The 21213-nt window shown below is 49.0% G+C and overlaps 1 protein-coding gene across 1 annotated transcript in view; it reads left to right on the top strand.

Moving 5' to 3' along the window:
* Positions 1-21213, top strand: part of LOC132574833 (adhesion G protein-coupled receptor B1-like) — a 249685-nt gene that overhangs the window by 193409 nt on the left and 35063 nt on the right. Inside the window, exon 16 of the mRNA XM_060243064.1 lies at positions 115-158. Coding sequence (XP_060099047.1) covers positions 115-158 — 44 coding nt within the window. The remainder of the gene's footprint in view (positions 1-114; positions 159-21213) is intronic.

The raw sequence follows: 21213 nt of genomic DNA, 5'->3' as shown, positions 1-21213 counted from the left end.
CACAAGACTCTGTAGCTCAGAGGGGACGTTGCTGTTGATGGGGATCTGTTGGCCATCTCACAGTCAACTCTGTCTCAATCCTCTTCTCTTCTTCTTTTTTTCTTCTTCCGGCAGGGAACCGTCAACCAGACCTGCATCCTCTGGGACGACACGGATGTGTAAGTCCAGCGGGCTTTGATGGGTTCACCCCTTGACTGTTTTCCCATGGTGCATTTCAGCCACATGGGTGTAAAAATGTTTTCCAAGTATGCATGCAATGTGTAAGCTTGCTCGGGAGTTAATTAGCCCTTGAATCGCATAGGAAAGTGGAACTGAATTTTCATAGCATCACTGGAGCTGAAGAGCCACCGGTAGCCAGAACTAGTTGTGTACCGGATTTGTTACAAGGTGCTGGTTATTACCTTTAAAGCCCTATAGGGCCGAGGACCTACCTACCTTAGGGACTGCCTCTCCCCACATGTTCCCCAGAGGGTACCGAGATCTGGTTCGCAAAATCTATTGACAATCCCTGGGCCGGAGCCAAACTGAAAGCTACACGAGAAAGGGCCTTTTCGATCACAGCTCCCCACCGGTGGAGCCAATTACCAGAAGAGGTGCGGGCCTTGCGGAGCCTTCCCCAGTTCCGCGGGGCCTGCAAGAGTGCCCTCTTTCAGTTGGCTTTGTCTTTACTCGTCGTGTAAAATTGTAAGCTGAGTAACGTCGAGACTGCAGCACCAAACTCATTTGCTTGGAATGGAGTTTGATGGTTTGAATTACATGGTTTTAATGCAATAATATATGAGTGAATTGTATTATGTAATATGTCGTGCAACCAGTGTGCTTTTATTATTGTGATGTTGTATTTTATGTTGTGCTATGTGAGCCGCCCTGAGCCTGCTTCGGTAGGGAGGGCGGGGTACAAATTAAATATCATTATTATTATAGTTAGTGACTCCAGAAACTCTTGCTACATTGTGGGGGCTGTTTGGCTCAGATCAAGCGGAGGTGATTGCAGGGACAAGCAAAGGGTAGCCGTCGCCTTTTCTGAACCGTTGCGGGTCTTGCGTTGCCTGGGGTTGGACTAGATGACCTTGGTGGTCCTTCCCAACTCGGAGACGAGAGAGCGCTCCGTTCGACGGCTGGCTGTTGTCTAGGCTGCCGACCGAGTAGGAGGGAGGTTCGGGCGAGCCAAACGCTGTGGGTGTTGTCAGTGCAGGGTTTGTCGGAGGCAAATGGCTGGTATGAACAGGCTAGTGGACTTGGCTGGATCGCGGGGCTGTTTCGATGTCTCTGTTCCTCTCCGTATGCACCTTTAACGCTGCTGTGTACGAAACGGCCACATGTTCCATTCCCATTGCAAGAGGCTGGTAGTTCCATTGTACACCGCGTTAGTCAGGCCGCACCTGGAGTCTTGTGTGATGTTCTGGAGACCTCACTTCAAGAAAGATGTGGCCAGAATGGAGCGGGGGCAGAAGAGAGCAACGGGGGTGATCAGGAGCCTGGTGAACAAACTCTGTGAGGAAATGCTGAGGGACGTGGAATGTTCAGTCTGGAGCAGTCTGGTTAAAACGCTTGGGGCTCTTTAGCGTGGAGAAATGTCGACTGCAGGGTGACATGTTGGAGGTTTACAAGATTATGCATGGGATGGAGAAAGCAGAGAAAGAAGTCCTTTTCTCCCTTTCTCGCAATACAAGAACTCGTGGGCATTCAATGAAATTGCTGAGCAGTCAGGTTAGAACCGAGAAAAGAAGAAGAAGATATTGATTTATATCCCCGCCCTCCACTCCGAAGAGTCTCAGAGCGGCTCACAATCTCCTTTACCTCCCCCCGCCCCCACAACAGACACCCTGTGAGGTAGATGAAGATATTGGATTTATATCCTGCCCTCCACTCCGAAGAGTCTTAGAGCAGCTAACAATCTCCTTCACCTTCCTCCCCCCCCACCAACAGGCATCCTGTGAGGTAGATGAAGATATGGATTTATATCCCACCCTCCACTCCGAAGAGTCTCAGAGCGGCTCACAATCTCCTTTACCTTCCTCCCCCACAACAGACACCCTGTGAGGTAGATGAATATATTGGATTTATATCCTGCCCTCCACTCCGAAGAGTCTCAGAGCGGCTCACAATCTCCTTTACCTTTCCTCCCCCACAACAGACACCCTGTGAGGTGGGTGGGGCTGGAGAGGGCTCTCCCAGCAGCTGCCCTTTCAAGGACAACCTCTGCCAGAGCTCTGGCTGACCCAAGGCCATTCCAGCAGGTGCAAGTGGAGGAGTGGGGAATCAAACCCGGTTCTCCCAGATAAGAGTCCGCGCACTTAACCACTACACCAAACTGGCTCTCCAGGAAGTATTTCTTCACCCAAAGGGTGATTAACGTGTGGAATTCACTGCCACAAGAGGTGGCGGCGGCCGCAAGCATAGCCAGCTTCAAGAGGGGGTTAGATAAAAATATGGAGCAGAGGTCCATCAGTGGCTATTAGCCACAGTGTGTATGTGTGTGTGTGTATTGGCCACTGTTTCGGGGAGAAAGCTCTTTGTTATCGCCGCGGAAGAGCTTCGCTTTATGAGCCCTGAGGTGGCCCAGGGGAAGGCTGACTGCTGACTCTGTGGGACTGCTGTGTTGACTCTCTGCTCGGTTTCCGTCCCAAAGCCTTGGGGGCAAAACCAGAGATCCCTCGGGGAAGCAAGCAAGTCTGTAGATTGCCAGAAGAGCCCCTCGGTGGGTGAATGGTGGAGGCCCCAAACGGGCTGTGCAAAACGTGCTTTGTTCAATTGTGAAAGAGACAGGGCTTTTTTTGTAGCAGGGACTCATTTGCATATTAGGTCACACACCCCTGATGTAGCCAGTCCTCCTGGAGCTTGCAGTAGGCCCTGCACGAAGAGCCTTGTAAGCTCTTGGAGGAGTGGCTACATCAGGGGTGCGTGGCCTTATATGCAAAGGAGTTCCTGCTATAAAAGGGGAAAAAAAAACCTGGATAGAGAGAATCCTCAGTGAAATGAAACCTGCGTTCAGGGACAAAAAAATCTATTGTCCATCCCTGGACCAAAGGAGGCTAGGTTATGTTCAACGCGAGCTAGGGCCTTCTCGGTGGCAGCACCACAATTGTGGAATGCTCTCCCGGAGGCCATAAGGGCCCTGCGGGATCTCTCCACTTACCGCAGGGCCTGTAAGACCGAATTGTTTCGACAGGCCTTTGAGATCCAACCGGGAGAGAGCTGCCACCTGACATCATATAGAGTACTAGGCGATCACCGTCTGGAAAGAACTCGCTTGTATTGTATACTGTAGCGATACAGCACCATGAAATGGTTTGTTGTTGTTTTTTTTAATCAAAATTGTAAATATGTTTCATTGGGATTTTTTAATTGGTTTTAACTTGTGGAATGGATGTTGTTAGCCGCCCCGAGTCCGCTTGCGGAGAGGGCGGGATAGACATTTAATGTAATAAAATAATAATAAAATAAGTAATAGAACAAACTTCTTATATAATAATAATAATACTTTTTATTTGTATCCCGTCCTCCCCGCCAAGGCAGGCTCAGGGCGGATCACAACATATAAATGTAAATACAATAAAACCATACATAGTGATTAGGGTTGCCAATCCCCAGGTGGGGGAAGGGGATCCCCCGGTTTGGAGGCCCTCCCCCCGCTTCAGGGTCGTCAGAAAGCGGGGGGAGGGGAGGGAAATGTCTTCTGGGAACTCTATTATTCCCTATGGAGATTTATTCCCATAGAAAATCATGGGGAATTGATCCACGGGTATCTGAGGCTCTGGGGGGGCTGTTTTTTGGGGTAGAAGCACCAAATTTTCAGTATAGTATCTAGTGCCTCTCTTCAAAATACCCCCCAAGTTTCAAAAAAATTGGTCCAGGGGGTCCAATTCTATGAGCCCCAAAAGAAGGTGCCCCTATCCTTCATTATTTCCTAGGGAAGGAAGGCATTGAAAAGGTGTGCCGTCCCTTGAAATGTGATGGCCAGAACTCCCTTTGGAGTTCAATTATGCTTGTCACAGCCTTGATCTTGGCTCCACCCCTAGTGTCTCCTGGCTCCACCCCCAAAGTCCCCAGATATTTCTTGAATTGGACTTGGCAACCCTAATAGTGATTACAATTATAATTATAAAATCATCATTAAATCAATTTACGAGTTGTATTAAAACATGTCCAGCGGCACTTTCTTGGCTCGGTATTAGGTGCAGGCTATTTTGAAGAGGTAGGTCTTACAGGCCCTGCGGAATTGGTCTAAACATCGCAGGGCCCGTACCTCCTCCGGGAGTTGATTCCACAGCAGTGGAGCTGCAATGGAGAAGGCCCGACCGGGGGCAAGGCTTATGTGATTTTGGGTGGCGGGGGGCTTGCTGGCCTTTTAACTGTGTGTGGCGGGGGGGAGGGGGGGCAAGGCCATAGGCTTTAAAAGGGTGTAAACTGAAGCTGTCACCTGTGCTAGGAAATGGATTCTCATCCGCCGTCTCTATGAGATATCATGATGTGAGACGGCCAGGCTGGGCAATATGTGATGGTACGGTAAACTTCGCTGAGTGCTGCCGAGTTGTCTGTTTTTAAACGTTTTTATTGTATTTTATTGTTTTATCATATGTTGTACTCCGCCCTGAGCCCTACGGGGAATGGGCGGAATAGAAATATACTAAAATAAAATAATAAAATAAATATAAAATAAATATAAAAACATAAATGAGAGCCCCAGGCAAGCGAGGCCTGCTTGGGCTGGCTGGATCTCTAGCCAGCCCAAGCAGGCCTCACTAACCCGGGGCTCTCCGTTCTTGCATCAGGTTGCTTTTGGCTGAAGGCGGGGCAACCTATGCTAATGAGCTCCACCACCTGTTTTTCTACAGAATGACCCCCGACCCTCTCCCGTCCCCCCAAAAAACCTGTTTCTGGCAAGATGGAGCTTTTATTTAAAGTGTTGGCTTCTCCCTCCCCCTTTCTTTTTATAACATGCAAAATGGATGTTAAAAAACACACACACACACACAGAAGTCCCAAGATCCATCATGGGCTCATTTGCATTTAGATAGATATTTAAGTGGCATTGTTAATAACGGTTCTTTGATCTAATAAAGCCCGTCGTCTCAGATGACTGCCTGCCGCTAAGGTGGGCGCATCCTTCCCTCCCCCTCCCTCGCGCCCCGCCCCACGCATTTGCGATGGAGGAACCGAGGAGCTAATTCTTGTTTTTGTTTTTGACTCGCTCGCTTGATTAATGAGCTTGGCAGGGACTGACAAAATTGACAGCCCGAAATGTGGAGCGATTGGGGCGAGGCGGGTGCCTTTCCTGGGGCGTTTGCAGGAAGCAATTATTAATTGCTTAGTGGCACAGCTGGAGTGGATATCTTGCTGGGTTTCTGCTTTTTTTCTTAAGAAAGTGTCTTCACTGGGGTTCAGAGTTCAGGTCTGGCATACTCCCAGCGTGTATTAGAAGAAGAAGAAGAAGAAGAAGAGGAAGAAGAAGAAGAAATTGGATTTATATTCCGCCCTCCACTCAGGAGTCTCAGAGCGGCTCACAATCTCCTTTATCTTCCTCCCCCACAACAGACACCCTGTGAGGTAGATGAAGATATTGGATTTATATTCCACCCTCCACTCCGAAGAGTCTCAGAGCGGCTCACAATCTCCTTTCCCTTCCTCCCCCCCACAACAGGCACCCTGTGAGGTAGATGAAGATATTGGATTTATTTCCTGCCCTCCACTCCGAAGAGTCTCAGAGCGGCTCACAATCTCCTTTACCTTCCTCCCCCCACAATAGACACCCTATGAGGTAAATGAAGATATTGGATTTATATCCCACCCTCCACTCCGAAGAGTCTCAGAATGTCCTTTATCTTTCTCCCCCACAACAGACACCCTGTGAGGTAGATGAAGATATTGGATTTATATCCCACCCTCCACTCCGAAGAGTCTCAGAGTGGCTCACAATCTCCTTTACCTTCCCTTCCCCACAACAGACATCCTGTGAGGTGGGTGGGGCTGGAGAGGGCTCTCACAGCAGCTGCGCTTTCAAGGACAACCTCTGCCAGAGCTATGTCTGACCCAAGGCCACTCTAGCAGGTGCAAGTGGAGGAGTGGGGAATCAAACCCGGTTCTCCCAAATAACAGTCCGCACACTTAACCACTACACCAAACTAGCAATCTCGGGAAGGAGATTGTAGGCCTATCTGAGACTCCTTCAGGTAGTGAAGGGTGGAGTATAAATCTAATCTTCTTCTCCTCTTCTTCTTTCTCCTCTTCCTTCCTTCTCCTTCTTCTTTATTCTCCTTCTCCTCCTCCTTCTCCTCTCCCTGTATGTACATGTGTGGTTAGAAGAGTGCCACTAAAGGCAAAGGTGACCATCAGTTTACAATGATACTCCTGGAGATCAAAGTGGTGGCAACAGTGCGTTTTTGTGTATTTGTCTGTGCACTGGCGGAGGGGGAAGTTCTCTTAAATCAAATACAGATTGCTATATGCTTGTTTTTTTCCCTCCCGAATCCTGGAGAGAGGAAAACATCCCTTCTTTCTCCCTTCCCTAAATGTCTAATAATGGCCAAGATTAGCGAATCGTCTTTGGCTTTCAACGCAGTGACAGGGTCCACATGTTAATGGAAAACTTCCCCCCTTCTTCTCCCCATGGGTCAGGAAGTTCAAGTATCTTTTATGCCCCTCCCTACGTTACCCCCTGTTCCCTTCTCCGTCTCTCGGTCAAGTGGAGGTTCTTCTCCCCCTTCCCCCACCCCCTGAGAAGCCTGGGCGCTCTCCAACTTTTCGTCTCGGGGGCCTCCTATTGTGTCCCGGCTTATGTGGAGCTCATTATGGGGTTTCCATGCTTACAAGTCACATGGTCCTCGTTTAGCACTCAGGGCCAGAGTATTTGTGGGCTTTGGGGTGGGAGCGGAGGGCTCCTCGACAAACTGCGGGAGAGAATAAATGAGCTCCCGCAATTCAAACTGGAGGAGCCAGAGACAGATGCGAGAATCCCCACCCAAGGAGGGAGACAGGAGGAAGCCGAGACCGCTGGTATGGTAAATATCAATATTCCCTTGGGGATTCCTCCGTTGGGCTTGTGGTGGATCAGGAGCACCCGAGAAGAGTAAAGTTGTCCATGTGCATTAGGGGTTTGAGCGTGTGTGTTTCGGAGCATGCACAGCACGCCGCGGTCTGTTTGTTGAGTCTCTGGGATCGGGGCCAGCCGTGCCACTAAGCAAACTAGGGTGCCAGCCTTCTGGGGGCACCCGATTGGGTGCTGGTGACATTATCAATGGGTGGGGGGGACCAGAAGTTGGCCTTTCCTAGTATCCTGAACGGTCTAGGGCTGCGCTTGTTTAGGATGTGTTTGGGGTTGCATTGATGAGTCAGGCTTGGCTTTGTTCACGTTTCGACAGCTGTCGAAAACGATCCAAACTGTGGGATTGCGTCGATTCTCTAACAGGCGCTCGCTTCAGAGAGCCTGTTTGGTGTAGTGGTTAAGTCTGCAGACTCTTGTCTGGGAGAAACGGGTTTGATTCCCCACTCCTCCACTTGCCGCTGCAGGAATGGCCTGGGGTCAGCCATAGCTCTGGCATAGGTTGTCCTTGACACCTCACAGGGTGTCTGTTGTAGGGGAAGGAGATAAAGGAGATTGTAAGCTGCTCTGTCTCTCTGATTCAGAGAGAAGGGCAGGGTATAAATCTGCAGTCGTCGTCTTCTTCTGAGCCAGTTTGGTGTAGTGGTTAAGTGTACAGACTCTTATCTGGGTGAATCGGGTTTGATTCCCCACTCCTCCACTCGTACCTGCTGGAATGTCCTTGGGTTAACCATAGCTATCGCAGGAGTTGTCCTTGAAAGGGCAGCTGCTGTGAGAGCCCTCTCAGCCCCACCCGCCTCACAGGGTGTCTGTTGTTGGGGAGGAAGATAAAGGAGATTGTAAGCTACTCTGAGTCTCTGATTCAGAGAAGAGTGGGGTATAAATCTGCAGTCTTCGGCGTGTGTGTGAAACTGCTGCTTGTACATGCAACCTTCCCCCTTTGCATGGATCTCATTTGAATGCAGCATGCACCCACCCCCACACACATACACACTTTGGATTCCCCAATGGGGCCAGACAGATCTCTCACTCTGATTGTTTTGCAGCCACCCATCTCCTGTGGCCTCATGTTTCGGCAGGAAGCGGTCGATTTGTTCCACTCAGTGGCGCGTGGTAGATTCTCCCCCACACGCACACTCCGAGGACGTTCAGCCCCCTATAGAACCGCTGAGCGCATTGTTGCCTATGCCGCTAACTCTGGATGTGCCGTGAATCGCTAATGCGCCCGGCGTCACTGATTCGAGCTGGCAGAACTGCTGGGTGCTGATGAAAACGCCGCCTGCGAGTGCCCTCCCCTTGACCCGTGGTATAATTTGACGTGCGAGGTCAACGAGATCGCAGCCGAGTTAAGTACCCGGCTTTCCGCAGTACAAAGAGCGTGTGGCGGAACTCCGAATGGACTCGGAGGCTGCCCAGTCTCTTTACTAAAATGTCAAAGGGGTTTTTTTTTTTTTGGTCTTTTTTTTTTCTTTAAAGCTAGCCTGGAAAAAAATAGTGGATAAAAAGTTTTATTTTTTTTTCCCCTTTCTTTTCCCATTGATTATTTCCCTCTTTTGGATTTTATGGCTTGTCACGACCTGAGTTCTATCCCAGCGAAAGCTGGTTCAGGTAGCCGGCCCAAGGTTGACTCAGCCTTCCATCCTTCTGAGTTCGGTCAAATGAGTCCCCAGCTTGCTGGGGGGGAAGTGTAGATGACTGGGGAAGGCAATGGCAAACCACCCCGTAAAAAGTCTGCCGTGAAAACGTTGTGAAAGAGTTGGAAACGACTGGTGCTTGCACAGGGGACCTTTCCTTCCTACTTGGTTTTAGAGGAGCCCCTTGGTGCAGAGAGGCCAGTTGTAGTATTGCAGTCCAAACTCTGCCCATGACCTGAGTTCAATCCCGGCGGAAGCTGGTTCAGGTAGCCGGCCCAAGGTTGACTCAGCCTTCCATCCTTCCGAGGTCGGTCAAATGAGTCCCCAGCTCACTGGGGGGAAAGTGTAGATGACTGGCGAAGGCAATGGCAAACCACCCCGTAAAAAGTCTGCCGTGAAAACGTTGTGGAAGAGTTGGAAACGACTGGTGCTTGCACAGGGGACCTTTCCTTCCTACTTGGTTTTAGAGGAGCCCCTTGGTGCAGAGAGGCCAGCTGTAGTATTGCAGTCCAAGCTCTGCCCATGACCTGAGTTCGATCCCGGCGGAAGCTGGTTCAGGTAGCCGGCTCCAGGTTGGCTCAACCGTCCATCCTTCCGAGGTCGGTCAGATGAGTCCCCAGCTCGCTGGGGGGAAAGAGTAAAAGACTGGAGAAGGCAACAGCAAACCACCCCGTAAAAAGTCTGCCGTGAAAACATTGTGAAAGCAATAGTGGCCCCATGGCGCAGAGTGGTAAAGTAGCAGTACTGCAGTACTGTGATCTGAACTCTCTGCTCACGAGTGTTGGGCTTGATGGGCCATTGGCCTGATACACCATGGCTTCTCTTATGGGACACAGAGTGTTGGACTGGATGGGCCACTGGCCTGATCCAACATGGCTTCTCTTAGGTTCTTAAGTGTGACACAGAGTGTTGAACTGGAGGGGCCACTGGCCTGATCCAACATGGCTTCTCTTATGTTTTTATGTGACACAGACAGAGTGTTGGACTGGATGGGACACTGGCCTGATCCAACATGACTTCTCTTAGGTTCTTACGTGTGGCACAGAGTGTTGGACTGGAGGGGCCACTGGCCTGATCCAACATGGCTTCTCTTAGGTTCTTATGTGTGACACAGAGTGTTGGACTGGAGGGGCCACTGGCCTGATCCAACATGGCTTCTCTTAGGTTCTTACGTGTGACACAGAGTGTCGGACTGGATGGGCCACTGGCCTGATCCAACATGGCTTCTCTTAGGTTCTTATGTGTGACACAGAGTGTTGAACTGGAGGGGCCACTGGCCTGATCCAACATGGCTTCTCTTAGGTTCTTATGTGTGACACAGAGTGTTGGACTGGATGGGCCATTGGCCTGATCCAACATGGCTTCTCTTAGGTTCTTATGTGTGACACAGAGTGTTGGACTGGATGGGCCACTGGCCTGATCCAACATGACTTATCTTAGGTTCTTACGTGTGACACAGTGTTGGATTGGATGGGCCACTGGCCTGATCCAACATGGCTTCTCTTAGGTTCTTATGTGTCACACAGAGTGCTGAACTGAAGGGGCCTCTTGCCTGATCCAACATGGCTTCTCTTAGGTTCTTATGTGTGACACAGAGTGTTGGACTGGATGGGCCATTGGCCTGATTCAACATGACTTCACTTAGGTTCTTACGTGTGACACAGAGTGTTGGACTGGATGGGCCACTGGCCTGATCCAACATGGCTTCTCTTAGGTTCTTATGTGTGACACAGAGTGTTGGACTGGATGGGCCATTGGCCTGATTCAACATGACTTCTCTTAGGTTCTTATGGGTGACACAGAGTGTTGGACTGGATGGGCCATTGGCCGGATTCAACATGACTTCTCTTAGGTTCTTACGTGTGACACAGTGTTGGATTGGATGGGCCACTGGCCTGATCCAACATGGCTTCTCTTAGGTTCTTATGTGTCACACAGAGTGCTGAACTGAAGGGGCCTCTTGCCTGATCCAACATGGCTTCTCTTAGGTTCTTATGTGTGACACAGAGTGTTGGACTGGAGGGGCCATTGGCCTGATTCAACATGACTTCTTTTAGGTTCTTATGTGTGGCAAAGAGTGTTGAACTGGAGGGGCCACTGGCCTGATCCAACATGGCTTCTCTTAGGTTCTTATGTGTGACACAGAGTGTTGAACTGGAGGGGCCATTGGCCTGATCCAACATGACTTCTTTTAGGTTCTTATGTGTGGCAAAGAGTGTTGAACTGGAGGGGCCACTGGCCTGATCCAACATGGCTTCTCTTAGGTTCTTATGTGTGACACAGAGTGTTGGACTGGATGGGCCACTGGCCTGATCCAACAGAATGTTGTGCTGGATGAGTCATTGGCCTGATCCAACATGGCTTCTCTCGTGTTCTTATGAAAGGCTCCCGCCTGAGACCCAGGAAAGCTGCTTCCAGTCTGAGTAGACAAAACTGACCTTGAAGGATCTAGGGTCTGATTCAGTAGAAGGCAGCTTCAAGTGGGTGTTCATGTGCGCCCTTGTCTTCTTTCTTATCGGGGAGGGATTCAGCCCAGTGGAAGAGCCTCTGCTTTGCGTGAAGACAATTATAGGTTCTATCTCTAGCCGCACAGTTAAATAAGGAACAGAGATTCGGTGAGGTGGAAGACCTCTGCCTGAGACCCTGGAGAGAGGCTGCCAGTCTGAGTAGACAATACCTAACTTGATGGACTGAGACTCTCATTATTATGCATCTTCATAAGGTCACCAAATCATCACTACTTAAGCATCAAACAAATCATCTTCCAGAGCAGGGGTGGCTAATGTAAAAGCCACACGGAATAAACGTCAGATGTTTGAGAGCCGTAATACATGAACATCAGATGTTTGAGAGAAAGGAGGGAGGGAGGGAAGGAAGAAAGGAAGGAAAATAAATGGGGATGGGAGGAGGGAGGGAGAGCTGGAAAGAAAGCAACTTTAACTTTAAATGCCTTCTCCAAGCTGCTTACTGTCTTGGCTTGGAGAAGCGATTAAAGAGAGAAATGCTTTCTCCAAGCCAGCCAATGGGTTGGTGGTGGCTTCAAGAGCCACACAGTATGTAGGGCGTTTTCGCACTTACCTTACGCCGGAGCGACGTCCGTCTTCACCGCACAGCGTCTGCGCGGATTTCGCACTAATTGCTCCGCAGAACCCGAAAGACCCGCAAAGTCCCACGGCTTTTGCGTCGCAAATGTAAACCGCCAAAAACCAGTTTACATTTGCGACGCAAAAGCCGCGGGACTTTGCGGTTCTTCCGGGTTCTGTGTGAAAGAGCCACATGTGGCTCCCGAGCCACAGTTTGGCTATCCCAGACAGTAAAGCTGTGTGGAAAAAGCAGCTTTTTTTCCCTGGCTGAAATTGGGCAGTGAGGGAAATTAAAAATATATATATTTTATTGCTCTCTCTCAGTTCTGCCACGGAAGGCAGAATTTGGAATTGCTTCTCTGGACCAGCAAGTCAATTAAAAAAAAGAGAAGATTTCCTCATAAAAGAGTTGCCAACCTCTCGCTGGGCATGAAAGCCACTGGCTGTCGCAAGCCCCAATTACTAATGAACTTCAGTATATATCCAAACTAATTCATCATTCAAACATTAATTCATATTACACATACTGCATATTACACATTGCAAAAGCATTCTCCAAATGTTTGCCCAAGCTAATATTAACAAGCCGGCCACCAATGATACACCCAACTTGCAAAATATATTTACAGAAAGAGAAAATAGTCATTAAAGACAGCTCACAGTAGAAGAAGATGATATTGGATTTATATCCCACCCTCCATTCCAAATCTCAGAGTCTCAGAGCGGCTCACAATTTCCTTTACCTTCCTCCCCCACAACAGACACCCTGTGAGGTAGGTGGGGCCGAGAGAGCTCTGACAGAAGTTGCCTTTTCAAGGACAACTCCTACGAGAGCTCTGGCTGACACAAGGCCATTCCAGCAGGTGCAAGTGGAGGAGTGGGGAATCAAACCCGGTTCTCCCAGATAAGAGTCTGCACAATTAACCACTACACCAAACTGTCTCTCTTCAGCCTTCAGAGGCAAGAAATAAACCAATCACCTCTGTACGTTTTTCGCCCTGATCTAGATGGCTCAGGCTAGCCTGAATTTCATCAGATCTCAGAAGCAAGGCAGGGCTGGCCTTTAACTGAGAGACTATCAAAGAAGTATTTAATTGAGAGATATTCTAACATTGGAATGATATTCTAGCATTGGGAAAAGTGCAGGAAACGGCAACTAGAATGATTAAAGGGTTGGAACACTTTCCCTGAGAAGAAAGGTTCAAACGCTTGGGGCTCTTTAACCTGGAGAAACATTGACTGAGGGGTGACATGATAGAGGTTTACAAGATTATGAGGAGGCAGAGAAAGGTGGAGAAAGAAGGACTTTTCTCCCTTTCTCACAATACAAGAACTCATGGGCACTCCATGAAATTGCTGAGCAGTTAGATTAGAATGAATAAAAAGAAGTCCTTCACCCAAAGGGTGATTAACACGTGGAATTCACTGCCACAGGAAGTGGCGGCGGCTACAAGCATAGCCAGCTTCAAGAGGGGATTGGATAAGCATATGGAGCAGAGGTCCATCAGTGGCTATTAGCCACAGTGTACTGTTGGAACTCTCTGTTTGGGACAGTGATGCTCTGTATTCTTTGGGGGGGGCACAGTGGGAGGGCTTCCAGTGTCCTGCCCCATTGGTGGACCTTCTGATGCCACCTGTTTTTTTTGGGGGGAGGCCACTGTGTGACACAGAGTGTTGAACTGGATGTGCCATTGGCCAGATCCAACATGGCTTATGTTCTTATGAGAGCCTACCAAGAAAGTCCAGGGTTGTTATGCAGAGACAAGCAATGGCAAAATCACCTCTTAACATCTCTAGCCTTAAAAACCCAGTGGGTTGTGTTTGATTGGCCTTTCTATCACCACCACTCTCTATGGTCTGGTAAGCTAATGTCCCCAGCACTGAGTTTCCATTCCACCTAGCTTGGCTCGCTTTCTTGAGTTGTCAGGGCCCTTTTGTTCTGCAGATACCTTTTGTGCATCTCCGTACAAATTTGGAGTTTCAGTCTGATTTGGCTGTTGAGCTTTTTTGGCTGTAAGGGAAGGAATGGTGCCGCAGTGATCTTGCATTCCCTGATGAGATTTGCACCAAATGACTTTTTAAAAGAACCCTCTCCAGCGCTCTCTTTTTAAAAAAAAATTCTGCGTTGCTAAACATTATTTTTCTGGAAGATATGGCATTTAAGGAAAATAACGCATGCATTCCCAGTGCAACAAAGCTGGTTATGAATTGTTGTGCGGGGAATAGGAGAGGAGGCAGCTGAGAGGTGACATGATCACCAAGTACTTGAAGGGCTGTCCTATAGAGGATGGGGTGGAATTGTTTTCTGTGGCCCCCGAAAGTAGGACCAGAACCAATGGGTTGAAATTAAATCAGGAGAGTTTCCGGCTCAACATTAGGAAGAACTTCCTGACGGTTTGAGCGATTCCTCAGTGGAACAAGTTTCCTCCTTGGGAGATGGTGGGCTCTCCTTCCTTGGAGGTTTTTAAACAGAGGCTAGATGGCCATCTGACAGCGATGAAGATCCTGTGAATTTGGGGGGAGGTATTTGTGAGTTTCCTGCATTGTGCAGGGGGTTGGACCAGATGACCCTGGAGGCCCCTTCCAACTCTATGATTCTATGAATAGATTATATCCATTTAGCGTGCATGTTTGGGTTTCTTATTGGATTTTTTGGGGGGAGGGATTTGTTTTTCCTTTAAAAAGGAAGAATCTGATTGAAAAGGTGTGTGCAAGTGAAGGCAAACAACTTTGATAGCTCTTAATTTGGGGATGGATGGTGACTCAGTGGTAGAGCATCTTTTTGGTAAGCAGAAGGTCCCAGGTTCAATCCCCGGCCTCTCCAACTAAAAAGGGTCCAGGCAAGTAGGTGTGAAAAAAACCTCAGCTTGAAACCTTGGAGAGCTGCTGCTAGTCTGAGTAGACAAGACTGACTTTGACGGACCGAGGGGGAGGGGTCGTCTGATTCAGTATAAGGCAGCTGCATATGTTCATAATTTGGAACTCCCTCCCACAATATGTGGTAGTGACCAATTGATTAGGGGTGGACAGTGAAGTCAAGTCTTAGCCAATTTTGGCAACTCTGGAGGGTTCTGAAGGCAAGAGATGTTCAGGGGTGGTTTCCTGCTGCCTGCCTCTATGTTCTTATGTTCTCTTATGTTCTTGTGAGAACCTACCAAGAAAGTCCAGGGTTATGAAAGATTTCAGGTTTTCACGGCTGGTAACATCATTAGGGTTTGTAGAATCTTTCGGGCTCAAGTGCCGTGTTCTACTGGAGAAAGTTTTCCTTCCGGACGTTTCATTCTCAGCTGCGGAGAACGTCCTCAGTGGCGGCGCAGCCGGAGCAGGCCCTCTGACCTTCTTGGCTGCTGTGCATTGAGTGAGGCCAGGGCTGCTGGAGAGCTGCTATTTCTAGGCTGGAGGGGGTGTGGTGGAAGGGCAATTGGTTTGTGGATGTGCCCATTGTTTGGTGGGGCTTCCTGGAAGGGTAGTGATCAGGAAACTGGCTGTTGAATGTGACCATTGTTCTGTGTTAATTGCTGGGAGAGTTGGAAGGGGTGTGAAGCTAAGGAAGATGGCTGTTGACTGTGCTGATTGTTCTGTGGAATGTGCTGGTTGTTCTGAGACTTTCTGCAATTTATAGTCTGTAGAGTCCAGGGTCGCTATGCAGAGTTGCTATGCAGAGGCAGGCAATGGCAAAGCCGCCTCTTAACATCTCTAGCCTTAAAAACCCAGTGGGTTGTGATTTGACTGGCCTTTCTACCGCCGCCACCCTGGACTTCCATGGTGGTCTCCCATTCCAATACTAACGGCTTAGCTTCCGAGTTCTGACCAGATTGGACTAGCCCGGATCGCAGGTCAGGGTGGCCAACTGATAGATGGCTTTAGAAACAGAACAACAGTAGCGGATGGAAGATAGACCTGTCTGCAGCTCTTAGCTCTGATAGCTCAATGGAACCTCCAGGTTCAGAGGCGGTGAAACTCTGCATGTTGAGGAACAAACACAAGGCTGTGGTGGCCACCTTTGTGACTGGCTTATGAGAGCTCCAGAGGAGGCAGGTATAGATGGAACTCTGTGTCTGGGGCAAGCGATGCTCTGTATTCTTGGTCTTGGGAGGGGCAACAGTGGGACGGCTTCTAGTGTCCTGGCCCCACTGGTGGACCTCCTGATGGCACCTGGGGTTTTTGGCCACTGTGTGATGCAGAGTGTTGGACTGGATGGGCCATTGGCCTGATCCAACAGGGCTTCTCTTAGGTTCTTATGTGATTCAGATTGTTGGACTGGATGGGCCACTGGCCTGATCCAACATGGCTTCTCTTAGGTTCTTATGTGATTCAGAGTGTTGGACTGGATGGGCCATTGGCCTGATCCAACATGGCTTCTCTTAGGTTGTTACGTGTGACACAGAGTGTTGGACTGAATGGGCCATTGGCCTGATCCAACATGGCTTCTCTTAGGTTCTTATGTGTGACACAGAGTGTTGGGGTGGATGGCCCACTGATCTGATCCAACATGGTTTCTCTTATGTTCTTATGTCTGAGGTAGTGATGCTCTGTATTCTTGGTGCTTGGGAGGGGCACAGTGGGAGAGCTTCTAGTGTCCTGGCTCCACTGGTGGACCTCCTGATGGCACTTAGGTTTTTTTTTTTTTTTTTGCCGCTGTGTGACAGAGTGTTGGACTGGATGGGCCATTGGCTTCTCTCATGTTCTTACGATGTGACAAGCTGGAAACAGATTGGTATATGACCTGAGCCGCAAAAGCATTTATTTCTATCCGGCCATGGATGACTTTGTTTTACATCGTCCAAAACCAGCCCCTTGATTTTGTTACTGTTTGTGACTTTGGCTTGAAATGAAATGATGTGTGTCTAGGTCACACCCCTTTGGAAGCCAGTTCGAGGCAGTGTGCGCTCTACAGACCTGCCACTAGAGGGAAGCATCGGCCAAGGAAGTGTTGGTGGCTACTGTGAGGAATCAGATCCAATTTGCCTTTTGCCTATTTTTTAAGAACCTGTCACGCTGTGCTTCTCCCCCCGGTTGTCATTTGTGGACACTGCAAGTGGGTGGGTGGATTTATATGTGGGGACACTCCAGGTGGGGTGGTGAAGTCACGTGGCATCCCTTCACAGAAAGAAGTCGTCCAGCATGCTGTTTTCCATGGTGACCACACAGATCCTTGGAGGTTTTGAAACAGAGGCTCGGTGGCCATCTGACAGCAATGAAGATCCTGTGAATTTAGGGGGAGGTGTTGGTGAGTTTCCTGCATTGTGCAGGGGGTTGGACTAGATGACCCTAGAGGTCCCTTCCAACTCTATGATCCTATGATTCTCTGCCACCAGAAAGACTACTGGAGGGACATGAAGATGATAGCTCTAACTCTTGATGCCCCACTAATGTTGCCAACCTCCAGGAGACAGGGGAATCCAAAGCATAAAGCTCCCGTGAAATCCAGCCTCCAATAATCCAATAGAAATAATAATGCAATTTGCACAGATATAGAATATATTGTAGTTTGAAAAATGTGCACATATGAAGCTGCCTTATCCTGAATCAGACCCTGGGTCCATCAAAGTCAGTATTGTCTTCTCAGACTGGCAGCGGCTCTCCAGGGTCTCCAGCTGAGGTTTTTTCACACCTATTTGCCTGGACCCTTTTTTGGAGATGCCAGGGATTGAACCTGGGACCTTCTGCTTCCCAAGCAGATGCTCTACCACTGAGCCACCGTCCCTCCCCAATAAATATTATACAGTCCAAGGAACGTAATCACCAAAATGCCAGTCCCTCCTTCTCCAGCAAATCAATGTCAAGACTTCTTCAAAAACCTCCAAGGAAGGAGAGCCTACCACCTCCTGAGGAAGTCTGTTCCATAGAACGATTCCTCAGTGGAACAGGCTTCCTCGGGAGGTGGTGGGCTCTCGTTCCTTGGAGGTTTTGAAACAGAGGCTAGATGGCCATCTGACAGCAATGCAGATCCTGTGAATTTAGGGGGGAGGTGTTTGTGAGTTTCCTGCATTGTGCAGGGGGTTGGACTAGATAACCTTGGAGGTCCCTTCCAACTGTTCCAACTCAGGAGGTGGTGGGCTCTCCTTCCTTGGAGGTTTTTAAACAGAGGCTAGATGGCCATCTGACAGCAACGAATATCCTGTGAATTTAGGGGGGAGGCGATTGTGAGTTTCTTGCATTGTGCAGGGGGTTGGACTAGATGACCCTAGAGGTCCCTTCCAACTCTGTGCTTCTGTGATTCTTTGGGAAAGTTCAGGTGAGAATAACTAATGCCCAGTAAGTCCAATATTCTTATATATGTGCAGCCGGCAATCCATAAGGCAACAGGTTTGTACTAATGCCCCTGTTTTGCATTAGCTTCTTCAAGCTTCTCATAAACAATTTCACACTCTGGGTAAGAAAGCCAATGATTTCCATCCATGAATAACCCTGAAGGTGACCCTGGAGATCTCCTGCTGTTACAGTTGATTTCCAGACAGCCAAGATCAGCTCCCCTGGAGGAAACAGCTGCTTTGAAGGGACCCCACTGAGGTCTCTCCCTCCCCAAACCCCAGGCTCCCCAGGCTCTACCCACCTCATCTCCAAACTGGTCATGGCAACCTTATGCCCCTCTCCAGCAACAGGAAGGAAGGGAGCGAGGGGAGGGAGGGAAGGAAATAGATGGTGGGAGGGAGAGGTGGAAAGAAAGCAACTTAACTTTAAATACATTCTTGCACCTGCTGGAATGGCCTTGGGTCAGCCATAGCTCTGGCAGAGGTTGTCCTTGAAAGGGCAGCTGCTGTGAGAGCCCTCTCCAGCCTCACCCACCTCACAGGGTGTCTGTTGTGGAGGAGGAAGGGAAAGGAGACTCTTCGGAGTGGAGGGCGGGATATAAATCCAATATCTTCTTCTTCTACATTCTTCAAGCTGCTGGCTGGCTTGGCTTGGAGAAGTGATTTAAAGAGAGAAAAGGGTGAAAGTAGAAAAAAATAATTAAAGACTTAAGTACAAGAAAAGAGGAAAAAGAGGGGAAAAGGTAAAAAAAAAAAGAAGCGTGAAAGAAAGAGAAAGAAAATAATATAAATTAAAAATGTAACAAGGAGCAATATGCCCTGTTTGATGGGGGAATTGAATTTTCATTTGCGATTTATACCCCGCCCTATCCCGCTAGGCGGGCTCAGATTTTCTCCAAGCCAGCCAATGGGCAGTGGGTGTTTTGAGAGCTGCACAATACGTGTGAAAAAGTCACCTGGCGCTCCCGAAGCTGCAGTTTAGCCTCCCCTGATTTAGTGCGTGTGAAAGAGGCCAGAGTCTTGGACTGGACAGGCCCTGTTGACATGGCCCCATCTCTCGCAATGAGAATGTGCACTGCTAGCAAATGCGGCTTTCGTAGCTGACCAGCCCAGGCAATTAGAGCGAGCAGCTACCGGGGAGGCGGGGCTGATGGATGGATAGATACTTGTTCCGGCTCGCTTCTCAGTACCACGGGGAGAAGAAACAGTGGTCATACAACTGACCCTACTGCCAGGGAGTTCTTTTCTTTTTTAATTAAGCAAACTTTATTTAATCAGAAAGCATCTTAATAACAAAAGAAGAGAAAGGATAGTCAAAATGTGCGATATGACAAAATAATAATAAGAACTGGGGTGGAATTCTAGCAGGCACTCCTTTGCATATTAGGCCACGCACCCCCTGATGTAGCCAATCCTCCAAGAGTTTGGAATTCTAGCAAGAGCTCCTTTGCATATTAGGCCACACACCCCTGATGTAGCCAATCCTCCAAGAGCTTGGAATTCTAGCAGGTGCTCCTTTGCATATTAGGCCACGCGCCCCCTGATGTAGCCAATCCTCCAAGAGCTTGGAATTCTATCAGGTGCTCCTTTGCATATTAGGCCACGCACCCCCTGATGTAGCCAATCTTCCAAGAGCTTGGAATTCTAGCAGGCGCTCCTTTGCATATTAGGCCACACACCCCCTGATGTAGCCAATCCTCCAAGAGCTTGGAATTCTAGCAGGCACTCCTTTGCATATTAGGCCACACCCCCTGATGTAGCCAATCCTCCAAGAGCTTGGAATTCTAGCAGGCGCTCCTTTGCATATTAGGCCACGCACCCCCTGATGTTGCCAATCCTCCAAGAGCTTGGAATTCTAGCAGGCACTCCTTTGCATATTAGGCCACGCACCCCCTGATGTTGCCAATCTTCCGAGAGCTTACAAAAAAAGAGCCTTGTAAGCTCCTGGAGGATTGGCTACATCGGGGCGGGGGGGGGTGGTGGCTTAATATGCAAAGGAGCTCCGGCTAGAATTCCACCTCATATAAGAACTATTGTACACAATACAATCAAGCTTGCCATAAGGATAGCCGAGGTTATAAATAAGAATAGAAACTTACATAGATGTTGATGCAATAGCCTGTGAAAGGATCGATGGGCAGACTAAGGTACATATATAAGCCAGAACGAAAGTAACCGTCTGTTCAGTAGTGGAGGGACCCAAGACAAAAGAGCAAAAGTAGAAAAAAAATGATAATTAAAGAAATAAGGAAAAGAAAAGAAAAGAAAATAATAAAAAAAGAGAAGACGAGTGCAAGAAAGAAAAAGAAAATAATATAAATTAAACATGTAGCCAGGAGTGATATGCCCTGTTCGATGGGAGAAGATCATATTGCAACACAAAGTCCAAAACGGGAGCCCAGGTTTAAACAGAAGAAGAAGACTGCAGATTTATACCCCGCCCTTCTCTCTGAATCAGAGTCTCAGAGCGGCTCACAATCTCCTCGACCTTCCTCCCCCACAACAGACACCCTCTGAGGTGGGTGGGGGCTGGAGAGGGCTCTCCCAGCAGCTGCCCTTTCATGGACAACCTCTGCCAGAGCTATGGCTGACCCAAGGCCATTCCAGCAGCTGCAAGTGGAGGAGCGGGGAATCAAACCCGGTTCTCCCAGATAAGAGTCCGCGCACTTCACCACTACACCAAACTGGCTCTCAACAAATTTATTATGGGGTCCATTTGAGGAAGAGTGAGCATGGGAGTTGTGATGGATGTGTGTGATGGGTGCCTGGTGGAGGTGGCAACCCTCTTACCAAGGAGCTGGCCCTTACCTAGAGCAGGGCAAGAAGATACCTGTCGTGGTTGGTGCTGAACGGACAGCTCCCCTTTGCCAGATCTCCCAGGATGCGTTGGAATTGGACAGATCTGAGTCCAGCAGTACCCTGGCGACCAGCAAGATTTTGGTTCTTTTGCCATCTTCTGGGCAGGGGGCCACAGGGGTGGGTGGGGTATTTTGGGAAGTCCCTTCATCGTGCCGGGGGTTGGACTAGATGACCCTGGAGGGCCCTTCCGACTCTTATGATTCTGTAGCTCCCCTGGAGGTGTCTTGGTAGGAAGTCAGGTATGGGGCAAGGGGTAAACCTTTTTAAGAGCTAGCGGGGATCCATGGGGGGGGGGAGATCACCACAAAGGGTCTGTATCCAGCAGAAGCTGTATCCCTGGG

This window comes from Heteronotia binoei, chromosome 7 (assembly GCF_032191835.1).
Source record: "Heteronotia binoei isolate CCM8104 ecotype False Entrance Well chromosome 7, APGP_CSIRO_Hbin_v1, whole genome shotgun sequence".
In the NCBI taxonomy this organism is placed as follows: Eukaryota; Metazoa; Chordata; class Lepidosauria; order Squamata; family Gekkonidae; genus Heteronotia; species Heteronotia binoei.
The sequence above is the reverse complement of the archived record's forward strand: the minus strand, read 5'-3'. Positions and strand labels throughout refer to the sequence as shown.